Source organism: Dreissena polymorpha, chromosome 4 (assembly GCF_020536995.1).
Source record: "Dreissena polymorpha isolate Duluth1 chromosome 4, UMN_Dpol_1.0, whole genome shotgun sequence".
NCBI lineage: Eukaryota > Metazoa > Mollusca > Bivalvia > Myida > Dreissenidae > Dreissena > Dreissena polymorpha.
The window spans coordinates 43,250,128-43,268,250 of NC_068358.1; the positions used below are offsets into that span (position 1 = coordinate 43,250,128).

Sequence of the window (18,123 nt, forward strand, 5' to 3'; positions counted from 1 at the left end):
CGAAGGAAAAAACTGGTTATTAGATTGGCGAATGCGGGCGGGCTGGCTGGCTGGCTGGCAGGCGGGCTGGCGGGCTGGAGGGCGGGCGGAACATGCTTGTCCGGGCCATAACTTTGTCGTTCATTGTGAGATTTTAAAATCATTTGGCACATTTGTTAACCATCATTAGACGGTGTGTCGCGCGAAAAAATTACGTCAATATCTCCAAGGTCAAGGTCACACTTTGAGTTCAAAGGTAAAAAATAGCCATAAATGAGCTTGTCTGGGCTATAACTATGTCATTCATTATGAGATTTTAAAATCATTTGGCACATTTGTTCACCATCATGGGACAGTGTGTCGCACGAAAGAATCATGTCAATATCTCCAATGTCAAGGTCGCCACGACTAAAAATAGATTTATTTTAAAACAAACTTACAAAGGGGGTTAATTTTGTTTGTTCATTTCAAAAGTTCAGTTTGAGTTGTCTCCCTTTATTTTTTCACAATGAAAACCTGGTTTTGTGACAATTTTGTCCCTTGTTTTCTACATGTAGAAATGTGCATCACAGAAACAGGTTTGCAAGGTGCTTTACTTTGCTGTGTATCTTTAATTAGGCACAATACATAAATCCAGAGATTAAAGGTCACTGTTACTTTAAAAATAAAAAACTTATTCTAAATATATGTGCTGTAAGTTTGCTTGTGGTTATATTAATTATGCCCCCCTTCGAAGTAGAGGGGGTATAATGTTTTGCTGTCTGTCAGTAGACCAGTTCGTTTTCAATCAATAACTTGTCCATGAATTGACTGATTGGCTTAATACTTCACATGTGTATTGGCCTTGGACAGTATATGACCCCTATTGAACTTGGGGTCACTAGGTCAAAGGTCACTGTAACAATAAGTGTGATTTTTTTCTTCTGATCAATAATTTGTCAACAAATGACCAATCGGCTTGATACTAACCATGTGCAATGGACTTGGACAGTAGATGACCCCTATCGAAATTGGGTTGACTAGGTCAAAGGTCAAGGTCACTGTCATAATAAGTGTGAAAATTGTTTTTATTAATAACTCATAAAAAAATCTACTGATTGTCTGGATACTTCACATGTGCATTGGTGCATTGGCATTGGGCAGTAGATGACCCCTAATGAAATTGGGGTCACTAGGTCAAAGGTCAAGGTCACTGTAACAATAAGTGTGAAAATTGTTTCCAATAAATAACTCGTCAACGAATTGACTGATTGGCTTAATACTTTTACATGTGTATTGGCCTTTGGCAGTATATTACCCCTATTGAAATTGGGGTCACTTGGTCAAAATTCAAGGTCAGTGTCACAATAATTGTGAAATTGGTTTCAGCTCTATACCTCATCAACAAACTGACCGATTTCCCTGACACTTTACATGAGCATTGGCCTTGGACAGTATATGAACTCTATTGAAATTGGGGTCACTAGGTCGAAGGTCACTCTAACAATAAGTGTGAAAATTGTTTCTGATCAATAACTCGTCAACAAATGACCGATCGGCTTAATACTTCCCATGTGCATTGGACTTGGACAGTTGATGACCCCTATTGAAATTGGGATGACTATGTCAAAGGTCATGGTGACTGTCACAATAAGTGTGCAAATTGTTTTGATCAATAACACGAATTAACGCCTTGACACTTCACATGTGAATTGGCCTTGGGCAGTAGATGACCCCTAATGAAATTTAAGTCACTAGGTCAAAGGTCACTGTCACAATAAGTGTGAAAATTGTTTCCGATCAATAACTTGTCAACAAATTGACCGATTAGCTTGATATTTCACATGTGCATTGGCCGTGGACAGTAGATGACCTTATTGAAAGTGGGGTCACTAGTTCGAAGCCCTGTTTGGGGGACATATGTCTCCGACCACGGAACTCTTGTTTAGATTATTTTCCCTATGACCAGATGCTATGTCACATACTGCACCCATGCTTCTGTGTGAAAGGTCAGGGTCACAATGTAAAGTCATAGTACATGAATTTTTAGTTTTGGTCTGTGTTTTTGTACTTATAATTTTGCATTATTATTATCTATGCCTAGACAATGTGTCACAAACAACTCCCATGCTGCTTGGTAAAAGCACTGAAAGGTGAAGGTCAAAATTCTGACTCTAATGTCATGCATATTCATTTTTCTCTTACAAGCAGATCGAATGCTGTGTGGGATATGTGTCACAACTGCAACAAGCCATATTTCTGTAGAATATATTATGTTGACAAGTAATAAGAAAACATAAATTACTATTAATTTTGACTGTATATGGTAAGCCTATCATTTGTAAATTCAGAAGGGAGGTTTTTTCTGCAGGACACAACCACAATCATATGTCAATGATAACCCACCATTGTGAAAACATACTAGTGCGTTTTTTGTTTTATCAATCATCCACTTCAGATTTTAAAAATATGGGTGTGGTTTATAAAGTTGCTAAGTTAAATTGTGTCACTCAGGTTGAAATTACTTGTTAGTTTGTGACCTCGAGGGTAGTCCCTGTGTTTGCACATGGGCAAGTTTAGCTCTTAATTTATGTTTTGTCAGGCACAGTAAGAATGGTGGGGATTTTTCTGAAGATTTTTTATGCAGACTGAATTTCCCCTTTTTAATTTTTTTTACCAAAGTCAAATTGTGACTGGAAAAAAACATGTATGATTGTATTGATTTAAAGAAGGAATAATTTATTTTGTTGAACTTTAAAAGGCACTTGTTCAAATTTGCTTGTACTTAAAAAAAAATATATCATAACATGAATTAAATATCAAAAGTGTAATATTTGGAAAATGTTTAGATAATTAGAATAATTAGGAAAGAGATAACAAAAATGTACCTGCCCTGAAGCTTGAAAGGGGGGCTTTTGATGGAATTAGCTAATGAGCTACAACTACACCATGCAGTCTTTTGAAGTTAAGATGGTAATTAAAACATTGTCAGAAAGGCATGGCTTTTAAGAATTATCAAATGTTACAAATGTTTTATTATTTATGGAAAACCAAAAATTAACATTTATCTTAGTTAGGAGTGTTACTTTACTTGTTGGAATATAATGCATACATTCTTTTTTGAATCTATGATTTAATTTTTTTCCATACACTTGCAACAAGTTCCTTTAATTAGGGACCTGCCGGCAAAACTATCCAATTTTAATAGCTAATTTTGTCACCTAATGTTATAAGTAAGGATAATCAGGATTCTTAAACTTTGCTAGTAAAAAAAAAAAAGATACAAAGCACTTTTAAAAGGCAGTATTTAACATGTGCATTTTCGTAACATTTTAAAAGTATCTGCTATAAGAATGTAAAATTGAATTGACATAACTGAGATGTCCTGGGTTCAATATTCTTTATGAGGACCATTTTTTAAATTTACCAAAGACACCAAATAACTGACTGAGTGATAATAAGCCTTATTGCTTTTGATGCAATTGAGCAAAAATGCATAGGTTTATACTATCTTATTGAGATTAAAATGTTTAAGTGGTCTTTCGTGGCTTGTTTAATTGTTCAACATTTCAGTTTTATCAAACAGTGTGAATACATAGCCATAATAAAAGTTTTGACTGAAAGACAGCTCATAGCGGTTCAAATGATTAACCTCATACTGAGGGTGTGGCTCAATCAAACTGATTGTGATCTATTTTTGCAAGGTGGAACAGTTTGAGCATTGTGTAGTCTTCATAGATAACAATACTGTGGTTTGGAATAGAGTGTATCAAGTGATTTTTTTTTTACGTCATTAACTTTTTTTTCTTAAACTGAATAACAGTACCAGAGTATTTCAATAGAGGCATTTGATGAATTGAATGAGATAATGTTATTTGCTAATTATATTCTTTTGTGCTATTAATAGTTTTAAAGTATTTTAATTGCATGATCTCTGACTTGGATTAAACTGAATGAAGAGAAGTATCGCTCTTTGTATTTTGAACCTGGAGAAAAACTGGTAATTTATGACAATTTTCTAAATAATAAAATGGTCATGTTTTATTAAAAGTTAAAAACATGTAAGTATCCATGTTTGGGTGCTTTGCTTTAACTATGCATCTTAAGGATTTTAATTTACTTTAAATGTGTATTTAATTGCACTGATACATTTAAGATTTAATTACATATCATATGCATAAATTGTGTTAAAAACTAATGAAAGCTTGTTGAAAACTGTATACACATGCAGACAAATTGAACTATTCATGCAAGTGTTCAAACTAGTCAGCCTCCCCTATCTTTTGAACTTTGTATCTTCGCTAACGTCTCATACAATAATTTCTTATTTATAGTACAATATTTTTTCTAAAATGTCCAGTTTTTATGCCCCAGGATCGAAAGATCGGGGGTATATTGTTTTTTTTGCCTGTCTGTCATTGTATGTGTGTGTGTCCCAAAACTTTAACCAAAACTTTAACCTTGGTCATAACTTTTGCAATATTGAAGATAGCAACTTGATATTTGGCATGCATGTGTATCTCATGGAGCTGCACATTTTGAGTGGTGAAAGGTCAAGGTCATCCTTCAAGGTCAAAGGTCAAAAATCTAATTCAAAAACTTTAACCAAAACTTTAACCTTCTTCATAACTTTTGCAATATTGAACGTAGCAACTTATTATTTGGCATGCATGTGTATCTCATGGAGCTGCAAATTTTGAGTGGTGAAAGGTCAAGGTCATCCTTCAAGGTCAAAGGTCAAAAAAATACTTCAAAGCGGCGCATTAGGGGGCATTGTGTTTCTGACGAACACATCTTTTGTTGAAAAGTATGATAGCCATTTTTTATTTGAACTTGTAGATGACACTGTCAATGTCTGAAGGGTCCATGGTTGTAGATGACACTGTCAATGTCTTAAGGGTCCATGGTTGTAGATGACACTGTCAATGTCTGAAGGGTCCATGGATGTAGATGACACTGTCGATGTCTGAAGGGTCTATGGTTGTAGATGACACTGTCAATGTCTTAAGGGTCCATGGTTGTAGATGACACTGTCAATGTCTGAAGGGTCCATGGTTGTAGATGACACTGTCAATGTCTTAAGGATCCATGGTTGTAGATGACACTGTCAATGTCTGAAGGGTCCATGGTTGTAGATTGACACTGTCAATGTCTGAAGGGTCCACGGTTGTAGATGACACTGTCAATGTCTGAAGGGTCCATGGTTGTAGATGACACTGTCAATGTCTTAAGGGTCCATGGTTGTAGATGACACTGTCAATGCCTGAAGGGTCCATGGTTGTAGATGACACTGTCAATGTCTGAAGGGTCCATGGTTGTAGATGACACTGTCAATGTCTTAAGGGTCTATGGTTGTAGATGACACTGTCAATGTCTGAAGGGTCCATGGTTGTAGATGACACTGTCAATGACTGAAGGGTCCATGGTTGTAGATGACACTGTCAATTTCTTAAGGGTCCGTGGTTGTAGATGTACTGTCAATGTCTTAAGGGTCCATGGTTGTAGATGACACTGTCAATGTCTGAAGGGTCCATGGTTGTAGATGACACTGTCAATGTCTGAAGGGTCCATGGTTGTAGATGACACTGTCAATGTCTGAAGGGTCCATGGTTGTAGATGACACTGTCAATGTCTTAAGGTTCCATGGTTTTGAGAAATAGATTTACCCGTTATATTTATCGGGTGTATATATGATAGTGTATAATGGAAACCATGTGTTTTCAGGTCATAGTAGCTGAAGCTTGAATGTGAATAGATATGAAGATGCAGCACTGTGGTCCTGCACAGAGCTAGAACAAAATATGAAGGCTGAGGTAAGTCATCAAAATGAACCAAATTGTAGATCACACATGTCATGTAAAGGGAGTTGTTCATAATACCAGTATATTTTGAACTATGCAACTTAAATCTATCCTAACTAGACATATTGAAGCATCAGATGCAAAAAGTTCAATTTTAATAGCCAGAAATCAAACTCAATTTTATGAAAATCAGACAACATACTAACTATATGAACCTGTTATGCTCCTCTAGTAAGCCATCCACTTAAGTTTGCTACAAAAAAGAGTTTTGTGGCGGATGGCAACTATAAATGGTTCAGCCTGTATAAGAAGTGAAAAAGCCATAAAGGTCTGCATGCAACATGATCAGATTTGTTTTCACAAAGATATTAGTAAGCCTGGATAACTGACAGCTTTTTGCTGATGTGAAGAAAAAATGATTTAGTTAACATAATTCACTGAGCATTCAGTAAGTTGATGTTAACCCTTTCCCACTCAGAAGCAAAGTGAAAATGGCTATGTGCAAACAGCATAAAACCAGAACAGTCTGGGAGTAACTCGCAGTCTTTTCAGGTTTTATGCTGTTTGCTGCTCATCAGTATCTTAGGGTTGGAAATGAAGCCTTTAAAACTTGAATATAGCAAGAAAGGTCTTTAATTAAATTTAAATTTCTAAGGGACTACAATGCGTAAAAATATGTATCTAAGTGGTAAAGGGTAAAGATGGGTTGCAAATTTTCATTTGCTTACTTGTCCTTTGAAGAGAAAGCAGTTTGTTTCTTGTTTGTAAAGAAATAATGCAGAAAATTTTGTCAAATTTTCGCTTGTCCATATAAGCTCTCTGACTATAGAACACTTGATTTTGCCAACCCAGATGTACATCTGTGATTGTATTAATGGCTGAACACTCTGTTCTAGGTCATACTAAGAAGCCAGTCTAGACGAAATGCTGAATGGAAATGCAAAAAGGAAATCAACGACAATTGGGAGTTCACAGAACCAGTCAACAGCAATTCATTGTTTGTGGAACCAGTCCAGGGCAAATCGGTGCTAGTGGAGCCTGTGAATGCAGAACCTCCGCCCATTGAAATCAAGCTTGCAGAGGAGGCTTGCCCTTCCTCAGAGTTCATGGGTCATCATAGGGCTATACATAGAAGTAAGGCACATAACTAAAGAACATCACTATATTCAAATTATTACATAGATTAGGAATATTTTTGGAAAGTGTTACACGATTAAGTCATGTTACTATTGACCTACTGTAGTTAAATACTAATATGTTAAATGTGATTAGTTTAATGACTTTGCTTGATTTCCTATACATGTTCAGCTAAATGTGTTTTAACAATAGCTACCATGGATATGAATTATGTATATGTTTACTATTCAATGATTTGATTTCAATAAAGCAAATTCTGTGAAATAAGTGTTTAAGTGCAAAAATAAGTTTCATTAACCAGGTTTTCGGAAGGAAAAAACTGGTTATTAGATTGGCGAATGTCGGCGGGCGGATGGGCGGGCAGAACAAGCTTGTCCAGGCCATAACAATGTCGTTTATTGTGAGATTTAAAATAATTTGGCACATTTGTTCACCATCATTGGACGGTGTGTCATGCAAAAGAATTACGTCGATATCTGCAATGTCAAGGTTTACTTAAAAGGGAAAAAATGGCCATACATGATATTGTCCAGGCCATAACTATGTCATTCATTGTGAGATTTTCAAATTGAAAACCTGGTTTTGTGACAATTTTGTCCCTTGTTTTAAGTGACATAATAATGCTTGAAACTTATAGATAATATTTATACAAATCATGTATAGGTGAAGAACAGAGTGTCATCTCAAATGACAGTCATCATGAAGCCACACCCCTTGTGTCCCGACCACCAATCATCATGGAGCATCAAAGTGTCATCCGTCCAGTCCCCCTCCTGCCCATGGATACGTCCATCTACAGCTCCCCACCCACGTACATTGACAGCCTGCCTCCCACCATATCCCCACCAGGCTTGCCTGGAATGCTGCATGGGAATAGAGCACATTTCATCGAGAATTCATGGTCACAGGTATGTTTGTGTTCACATAATGGCCTGTTAATCTTGAACAGGAGGTTCAAGCTGAATTATCAATTCTCAAAAGATCATGCTATCTGAGTAATGGCGGGGCGTGTACACGTTGGGTGGGCAGGCCAGTATCAAATGAGTGGTGCATGTCTGGCCACTTTTAATGTAACTTTATAACAAGCTTGTTTGAATATCAAGCTTGAATTTGAATTTAGTCTTGTCTGGTCACTTGTTCTTAAAATATATTTGGCTAAATAGTTTGGATTGAGATATTTTATACTGAAATTTTGTGTAAAAGTAGCTTACATGAAGACCTAGATTAGACATGTAGTTTTGGCAAATTGGGTCAAGGTAAATGTCACGGTTACTAAAAATATATAAATTTCTGCTCAAAAGATTTGATTGGGACATTATTCTGAAATTTTATGTGTTAGTACCGTAAATGCAGAACAAGCTTGAAATTTGCACAATTATGTAAATTAAATTAATAACTAATCCATTGAAAACATGGTTTCCTGCCATGCTTCATGTTAAACCTGCAGTTGCACAATATATACATGTATTTAAGTGACGATCCGTGATGGTCAATATAACATGTTGGAAACAGGGATAGTCAGGATGAGTGCCTAGAAACAGTTCACAAAGTACTAAATTACTGATCTAAAACATTTAACTTGGTGAAGACATTCAAATTCAATATGTTAAAAATACATTTTGGGATTTTCCAATAGAGATATCATAAAGATTATTATCACATATCATTTGTGTAATAGATTTGCAAATTTGTACTGAACGGGGAGAATAAGTGTTTTATTTATTGAAACTGTGTGGTTATTAAATTTATAGGTCACAATCTAAATCTTCAGTTTTTGCAAAATCTATAAATAATTTTATTTTTTTTACCATAAGTGTGGAATACCTTTGCCTGACTTGTCTTACATTAGTAATTTAACTGTTGGATAAGTCAATTTTTCTTGTCAACCAGCTTGAAACAAACAACCATGGACAGACTTACCTTGCCTGCTAATGAGACCATACAACATTGCTAGAATATATAGTGGATAGGATAGGTCCTTTCTAAACTCATCTAATGCTGTGGCATAAGAATCATTTTCTGTGAAGTTGCTCATGCGTAAAATGTTGACTGGGTTAATACTCTTTATGATCTCATATTCAGACATCCTGCAGATCCAGCCAGGATGCTAACAGAATGTTCAACAGTGTCCAGTCTAGCTGTGAGATGTATGAGTGTCGCTGGCTCAGCTGTGAGTGCCAGTTTGCCAGCATGGAGGAGTTGGTTACCCACGTGAACGATCATCATGTGAGGGTGGAGAGGTCGGACTCCGAGTACCAGTGTAAATGGGGCGGCTGTCCACGCAGGGGCAAGGGATTCAATGCCAGGTGGGTAATAAGGGGTCAATTGGGCATAACATGTGTATCGTGTTAGTGAAATTATTGTATAGGCACGGGAGAAAATAAATGGGGGCTCTAGATGAGGCAAAATATTAAGTATTATAATAACAGTATTCAGATTTGAATAAATGTAATGATAACAGTCTTTTAGATGTCAATAAATACAATGTTAAACATTTTTCATATGGAAAGAAACAATGTTTTAAACAGTCTTTCAGATGGAAGTAACTTTAATGTTAAGTATTTCAGATGGCAATTAATGTATAGTTAACAGAATTTCAGCTGGCAAAAATTATATGGTTATTGATATATTTCAGAAGGAAATAAATGTCAAATGTATTTACTAAATCCCCATACTAATTTTCAGTAAATCAAACTATTATATGATAACAAAAAAATCTCTAGAACCTCTAGAAAAGGGTTTTAATTTGAACACTGTGCTGACAGATTAGCAAGTGCAAAATAAAACAGTCATAAACAGTGTTAGGTAAACTTGCAGCTGCTGCCATTCATCTTTGTACGGTTAAGTCTTGTGAGGTTTGTGAGTTAAATTTAAAAAAAATATATGGCTTATACATGTATTTTTTATAAATGGATCATACTTTTTTCATTGCAGATATAAGATGTTGATACATATTCGGACACATACAAATGAGAAGCCCCACAAATGTCGTCTGTGTGGAAAATCATTCTCAAGGCTGGAAAATCTCAAAATACACATGCGCTCACATACAGGTGTGTATGAAGACATTTATAAGAATTCATAGACATATTATTCCTTTTAATTTCTTTTTAAATAAAATTCCTGGATGCTGTTAATAACAAGAGCATCACAATAACTGAAGTTGAAAAGGGAGTCTACTATGTTGAGTTTGAAAATATACATATTAGAAGTTACTTCCCTTGATCTATTGGTTTATATTGCCTTTATGTTCCAGCTAGATTTAATGACAAATACTTACATCATGTTATTTTAAAAATCTTTATGTTGTGTTTATTGAATTGTTCGAATTTAGATGCCTATCATGTCACAGTTTTTTATCCTTATCCTATCAAAAAAAGGTTTATATTTTAAGAGGCATGAAACCATTTGTTCACTTTGATCATGAAAACCTTCATTTCCATTTTGTGACTATTACCGTTTCTTTTCTAACTATTTTTCTTGTTTTTGTGTGAGCCACTACTTCATTGTATAGGTAAATGTTAGCCTTGTTATGCTCCCCAAAAATTTTGGGGGGGAGCATATAGTCGCCGCTTCGTCTGTCAGTGCGTCCGTCCGTGCACAATTTTTGTCCGGGCTATTTCTCAGCAATTAATGACTGGAATTCAATTAAACTTTATGGGAAGCTTCACTACCAAGAGGAGATGTGCATATTATCAGCCGGTTCTGGTCGGATGATTTTTCACAGAGTTATGTCCCTTTGAAATTTTCCATTAACTGTACATATAGTGCAATTCTTGTCCTTCCAACTACTGACTCCAATTCAATGAAGCTTTATGGGAAGCTTAACTACCTTGAGGAGATGCTCATGTTATTGGTGGGTTCTGGTTAGATAATTTATTTAGAGAGTTATGGCCCTTTGAAAATTTTAAGTTGCTAAACCATCCATTGTATTATTTTGTCCAAATTTATGCCCCTCAAGACGTTTCCTTTTATCAGAATAATTATATAGTGCAATATTTTGACAAAAAAAAACATTAGGGGAGCATCACCCGTCTCCGACGGTTTCTTGTTTATGCTCAGGTCATGACGTCTCATACTAAGATTGTTATAGTTGTTATGCCAATCGTTGTAGCTTTATGCAGACACAACCATTTGTATTCTAAATCCACTGCAAATATTCAAATTCAACATGGCCATTGAATGTTGATTTCTTAACTACACATTTATGAGAAAACTGTATGGGCATGCAACTTCTTAAATGTTAAAGAAAAAGAAAGTAATGAATAAAATAAATAAGATTGCTTTTGGGGGTAATACCGTGAATATTTTCTCAGTAAAAGGAGAAAATGTTAACAATTTAAAACGGTGCATTTCCCCAAAAGAAAACAAATATCCTCTTTTTGTGACATTATCTGAGAGTTTCAATAACAAACAACTGGCACTAAAATAGTTTAGATAAAAGTACAACAATGTCTTGCAATATCATTATGATCTTTAAGACATATTAAATATTTTTTTAGTACAGCTCTATTATGCATGGAGTATTAATACGTTCATTAACATCTAAATGTTCTTGTTCAACCGTTTCCGACTCATAATCTGAGTTAAATAGCTATATGGAACCAGAAGAAAACAAGATTGAACAGCCTGTGAGTAACTTGCAGGCTGTTCAGGTTTTATGACGTTTGCTGCTCATCAGTATCTTAGGGTTGGAAATGAAGCCTTCAAAACATGAATCTAGTCAGAAAGGTCTATACTTTAATTTGATTCTCAAATGACAACAAACATGTCAAGATCTAAGCCATAAATGGTTAAGTATCCTTGAGGGTGGTGTTTCAGGTGAGAAGCCATACATGTGCCCATTTGAAGGCTGCAATAAGGCTTACTCCAACTCCAGTGACCGCTTCAAACACGTGCGCACCCACCAGGAGGATAAACCTTACATCTGCAAGATGCCAGGGTGCAACAAGCGCTACACAGACCCCAGCTCCTTGAGGAAACATGTGCGCACGCATGGACATTACGTGAAGGAAGGCTCATGCAGCATGTCACCCGAGCCTCTACAGACACATTCCAGTATTATCGACATTTCCCGTTCATTTACCAGTAGTGTTAAGCCATTTTCGCCCACTAATATGAAAGTGCCATTATCACTGTTCACTACAGCAACAGAGACGAGTGTGATTCATCTTACAGGCTTACATGCAAATCCATTGTTGTCATCGGCAATAATTCCAATGAACAAATACTTCTTGACCTCGCAACATGAATTGACATCGTTGGATGTAAGGTCGCCATCATCTGCCTTAGCGACGCGTGTAGAACACAGTGACAGTAAATCTGATAATGACAAGAGTCAAGATTCTCCACTAGATTTAAGCACTAATCCGTCCTCCCCTCTGATGATTTTTACACACGATGCAGAAAACGGTAGACTGTCCACATCCCATGTGTCTCGATATGAAGGTTTAGCACAGGATATAGTCAGATGGGAGATAATCCACATGGCCACATAGTCCAATCTTTATTAGGCACTATGAAAGAATTTTTTTTCGAGTTACCTGACCTTTAATAAAAAAGGTTCCATCCTTGAAAAATTGTAATGAGTTAAAAAAATATATATGCTTTTCATAATAAAACTACATCTATGAACGTTTTTATAAGGGCATAACAATAGGGAATATACTGGCAACATTATTGAAGTCTATCCGTCTCTTTTTTCAAAAATACTTGCCCGAAAGTGTTCTCCAACACTTCAAAGTACAAGGTATATACTTTCAGGTATTGTTCCTTATGATTTATGATCCTATGTAAAGATTACACAAAAATTATTCCCTTTTTTATTTCAAATTAGATTTTTTTACAAAATCTTGTTCGTTTTGTTTTAATTATTAATTATTTGTGTTTATAATTTACTGAATAAATAAATAAACATAAAAATTTAGAATCTAAGCTACTTACCCTCCCCTTTCTTTTTTGTCGTGTATTCTAAATGAAACATATTTAGATATTTTCTTTTACCTCCACTGGCCATAGGCCAGCGGGGCTTATGTCATGGTCCTGTGTCCGTCGTCCGTGCGTTAACTTTTTCTTTAAACATCTTTTTCTCCTAAACTACAAGTCCAATTCTGATAAAACTTCTCACAAATGTTCCTGGGGTGAACCTCTTTCAAATTTGTTCAAATTATGCCCCTGGGGTCAAATTTGACCCTGCCCCAGGGGTCACAAAATTGAAAATTTGCTTATATAAGGCCTATTTTGTGAAACATTTAAAATCTTCTCCTTCATAACCATTGGGCCTAGGGCTATCAAATTTGGTATGTAGAGACATCTAATAGTCCTCTACCAAATTTGTTCAAATTATGCCCCTGGGGTCAAATTTGACCCTGCCCTGGGGGTCACAAAAATGAACATATGCTTATATAAAGCCTGTTTTGTGCAAACTTTAAAAATCTTTCTGTCCATAAACCTAGGGCCAAGGGCTACCAAATTCGGTATGTAGTGACATCTAATAGTTCTCTACTTAGTTTGTTCAAATTATGCCCATGGGGTTAAATTTGACCCTGCCCCGGGGGTCACAAAAATGAACATACGCTTAAATAAGGCCTATTTTGTGCAAACTTTAAAAATCTACTTGTCCATACCGTATGGCATAGGGCTACCAAATTTGGTATGTAGTGACATCTAATAGTCCTCTTCCAAATTTGATCAAATTATGCACCTGGGGTCAAATTTGACCCTGCCCCTGAGGTCACAAAAATGAACATATGCTTATAATAAGCCTATTTTGTGCAAACTTTAAAACTTCTTTTCAATAACCGTAGGGCATAGGGCTACCAAATTCTGAATGTAGTGACATCTAATAGTTCTCTACTTAGTTTGTTCAAATGATGCCCCTGGGGTTAAATTTGACCCTCTCCCAGGGGTCACAAAAATGAACATACGCTTAAATAAGGCCTATTTTGTACAAACTTTAAAAATCTTTCTGTCCATAAATGTATGGCATAGGGCTACCAAATTTGGTATGTAGTGACATCTATAGTCCTCTACCAAATTTTTACAATTTATGCCCCTGGGGTCAAATTTGACGCTTCCCCGGGGGTCACAAAAATGAACATACGTTAAATAAGGCCTTTTTTGTGCAAACTTTAAAAATCTTTCTATCCATAACCTGTATGGCATAGGGCTACCAAATTTGGTATGTTATAGTTCTCCAACAAATTTGTAAAAAATTAAGCCCCTGGGGTCAAATTTGACCCTGCCCTGGGGGTCACAAAAATGAACATATGCTTATATAAAGCCTATTTTGTGCAATCTTTAAAAACTTCTTGTCCATAACCGTAGGGCCTAAGGCTACCAAATTCGGTAGGCAGTGACATCTAATAGTTCTCTACTTAGTTTGTTCAAATTATGCCCCTGGGGTCAAATTTGACCCTGCCCTGGGGGTCACAAAAATGAACATACGCTTAAATAAGGCCTATTTTGTGCAAACTTTATAAAGCTTTCTGTCCATAACCGTAGGGCATAGGGCTACCAAATTTAGTATGTAAGTGTCATCTAATAGTCCTACCAAGTTTGTTCAAATTAAGCCCCTGGGATCAAATTTTACTGTTCCCCAGGTGTCACAAAAAATAAACCTATGCTTATATTGGGCCTTTTTCGTGCAAACTTTAAAAATCTTTCTGTCCATAACCATTTTGCCTATTTCTACCAAATTTGGTATGTATTAAAATCTTAAAGTTCTCTACCATTTTTGTTCAAATTATGCCCCTAGGGTCAAATTTGACCCTGTCCCGGGGGTCACAAAAATGAACATATGCTTAAATAAGGCCTATTTTGTGCAAACTTTAAAAATCTTCTTGTTCATAGTTATAGAGCCTAGGGCTACTAAATTTGGTATGTAGTGACATCTAATAGTCCTCTACCAAATTTGTTCAAATTATTCCCCTGGGCTCAAATTTGACCCTGCCCCAGGGGTCACAAAACTGAACATATGCTTTTATAAATCCTCTTTTGTGCAAACTTTAAAAATCTTTAAAAATCTTCCTGTCCATAACCATTGGGCCTAGGGCTACCAAATTTGGTATGTAGTGACATCTTATAGTTCTCTACCAAGTTTGTTCAAATTATGCCCCTGGGGCCAAATTTATATATAAAAATGCTCACCCATCCAACTTTAAGCGCCCAGTGGGACAAGGGATAGAAAGAGAAAGTCACATGCTTGAGTACATTTCAACCCATGCGCATTGCACGCTTTTTTCGCATAAAAAACAGTGGAGCGATACAGGGCCATCATGGACCCTCTTGTTTCTTATCCCAACAAAGTGTACACTTGAGGTCTTTTATGCAACTAATGTTTTGTAATAAGCAGGGAAGGATTCATTCGTTAAAAATTAATCTTGATCAGTTATTGAATTGCTTACCTGTATCTGCCATTTATATTTAAGGACTTTATTTTATTCAGTTTACACTATTAATAAATTATACATAAGCATATTAACATTTCCAATAAAAAAGTACCGGTATGTATTTTTGTGGAAATATGCGACTTCAATGAAAAAAACTCTTTATGGCATGTTTTTGTATGTTAAAACAATATTGATACATGTATTTTGACCATGAAGTGTGTTTATAATGTGATTGTTCTTGTAAAAAAACAGTTATACATCTATGAAATAACATTGTGAACCCAGTTTGCATCTTTTTAATCATCCATTTTGCATCTGTTAAATCCATAAGATCTGTTAGTTAATTGTTCACACCTGCTGTTGTACAGTTAAATTAATCGTTTACTTCTTAGGTGCATACAAAACATATCTATATTTGACATTGTGTTTAATGTGAAACTATTGTCTTAACAAACTTTTTAAGTGGTAATTGCCTGAACTGAAGGGCTTTAAGATAAAGTAAGGTGTGTTTTGTTTAGTCTGTTTATTTAGTTTAGACCTGTGGCCTGAACAGAAAGAGCTTCACTTGCATCAAATACTGTATTTATATTTTTTGACAATATTTCAACCTTTGAAATATGCTTTTTACATAAAGTAATTTTTATTATATACTTGCATGGAGTAAATTATATTAAAGTCAATTTAAGAAACATGATTTATATGAATAAGTAACCCAATATTAATTGGTTGAGTGCCAAACAATTTAATTGTTTTCATACAGGTAAAATTTGTTGATACATTTCAAACCTGTTTGTAGATTATTATTTAAATAATATTAGTCAAATCTGTATTATGAGTACCGACAGGTGTATTAGTAAGTTAGGATCTAAATTGTATCTAGTATTTATTGAAATATACAAATCTTACTGTAAAAAAGTTATAATCTATAATATATTGTCTTATAAAAGTGAAAAGGTGTCATGGGTACATATTCACCAACAAATTGTTGACTAAGAACCAAGAATGACTATACAATTGAATTTTTCAAGTATTTAAATATTGAAACTAACATAGCATGTACCACATATTTAGGATATAAGAAACCTGTGTGAACTGTGTTTAGGCAAGGGCAAACTGAGAAGTAAGAATTCTAGCGTCTAAGTCTATTCTTTATTCTTAAGTCTATGAATGGGCTGGTGAATATGGGCTCAGGATTACTATAGACAATATTTGTGATACACCGCAATTCTCTTGTGGCATGTCTTGTGTTGTTGTTAGTTGTAATAGTTGTCAATGTTTGGACCATGTTTCTTCCATGTGTTGAACATATTATGTAGTGGAATGTTTTTAGATATTGTCGTTATACATATTTAAGCAATCTGTGATATTGTGATGTATTTTTTTATATAAGGTGTTGAACACAGTATCTTATTATTACTGCACAATTAACAAATTGTGAACATTGGCATTTGTATTGTTTTGTTTGTTGAAGATTTTACTCTATTGTGCTTCTACTTAGACAGAAAAGAACTGAGTGGATAATGAATAAATAAAAAGTAAATAATTTCGAACCTTGTTGTGTATTAAAGTTTGATTATCCATTCTTCTTGCCTTTGTGCCTTTGATTTGGAGCATCCTGGCTCAAATAATTAACCCCGAATATTTAGCTCACCTGAGCTCAATTTGCCCATGGTGAGCTTTTGTGATCACCTTTTGTGCGTCGTACAGCGTCAACATTTGGCTTGTTAACTTTCTAGAAGCCACATTTATTGTCTGCTCTTCATAAAAAAATTCAGAAGATTTGTCCCAATGATATCTTGAACAATTTTGAAATGGCCGCTAGGGTGGAGGGCAGTTTTCCCTATATGGCTATAGTCAAAACTCGCTAACACTCTCCAAGTCACATTTACTGTCCAATCTTCATGAAACTTGGCCAGAACAATTGATCAAATGATATCTTGGATGAGTTCAAAAATGGTTCTGGTCTGTTTAAATACATGGCGGTCAGGGGCGGGGCATTTTTCCTTAAATGGCTATAGTAAAACCTTGTTAACACTCAAGCGGCCGCATTTATTGTCCGATCATCATGAAACTTGGTCAGAAAATGTGTTCAATTATATCTTGGACGAGTTCGAAAATGGTTTAGGTAGGTTGAAAAACATGGCCACCATAGGACAGGCATTTTTCCCTATATGGCTATATTAAAAACTTGTTAACACTCTAAAAGTCACATTTATTGTTAAATCATCATGAAACTTGGTCAGAACATTTGTTTTAATGATATCTTGGATGAGTTCGAAAATAGTCCCGGTCTGTTGAAAAACATGGCCGCAAGGTGGCGGGGAAGTTATCCTTTATAGAAAAACTTTGTTAGCACTAAGTTATATTTATAGTTCACTTTTAATGAAACATGGTCAGAACATTTGTTCCAATGATATCTTGGGCTGCACAGAACATGTCAGTTCCTCTTTATCTTAGTCGAGCGACTTGGGGCCTTTTATGCCCTTTTGTTGAAAGAGTCATCTGCTGTCAGATGCTTTTCAAATTATGATTATTTTGCTCATCCGTTTTCGTCAAGCCACATACAAAAGTGTATTTATAGCAGTCATAGTTGTTGAGTGTATGTGAATGTGTGTGTGTGTGTGTGTCTGAGTGTTTTGGGGTCTGTAACTTTGTCATTCATTATGCAATTATAAAATAACTTGCCATAATTTGCAGCCATAAGATGATATGTCCCATGTAACATCCGTATCCATATATGAAGGGTGAAGGTCGCACAAAGTGGTCCAAGGTCAAATTAAGCCACAAAACATCTTGTCCCAACTGTTATTTGGTCCTTCATAATGCAATTTTAAATA

The 18,123-nt window shown here is 35.5% G+C and overlaps 1 protein-coding gene across 2 annotated transcripts in view; it reads left to right on the forward strand.

The window, feature by feature from the left end:
- Positions 1–16,836, forward strand: part of LOC127879241 (zinc finger protein GLIS2-like) — a 34,764-nt gene extending 17,928 nt beyond the window's left edge. The window contains exons 1-7 of one of the 2 annotated variants that reach the window (XM_052425996.1): positions 3,595–3,958; positions 5,683–5,771; positions 6,656–6,893; positions 7,560–7,804; positions 8,979–9,202; positions 9,831–9,949; positions 11,718–16,836. In XM_052425996.1, coding sequence (XP_052281956.1) covers positions 5,760–5,771; positions 6,656–6,893; positions 7,560–7,804; positions 8,979–9,202; positions 9,831–9,949; positions 11,718–12,394 — 1,515 coding nt within the window. In that variant the 5' untranslated portion in view covers positions 3,595–3,958; positions 5,683–5,759 and the 3' untranslated portion in view covers positions 12,395–16,836. Of the gene's footprint in view, positions 1–3,594; positions 3,959–5,682; positions 5,772–6,655; positions 6,894–7,559; positions 7,805–8,978; positions 9,203–9,830; positions 9,950–11,717 lie in introns of those variants that run through there. The other variant, XM_052425994.1, reaches the window with a different exon arrangement.
- Positions 16,837–18,123: the final 1,287 nt, after the last annotated feature.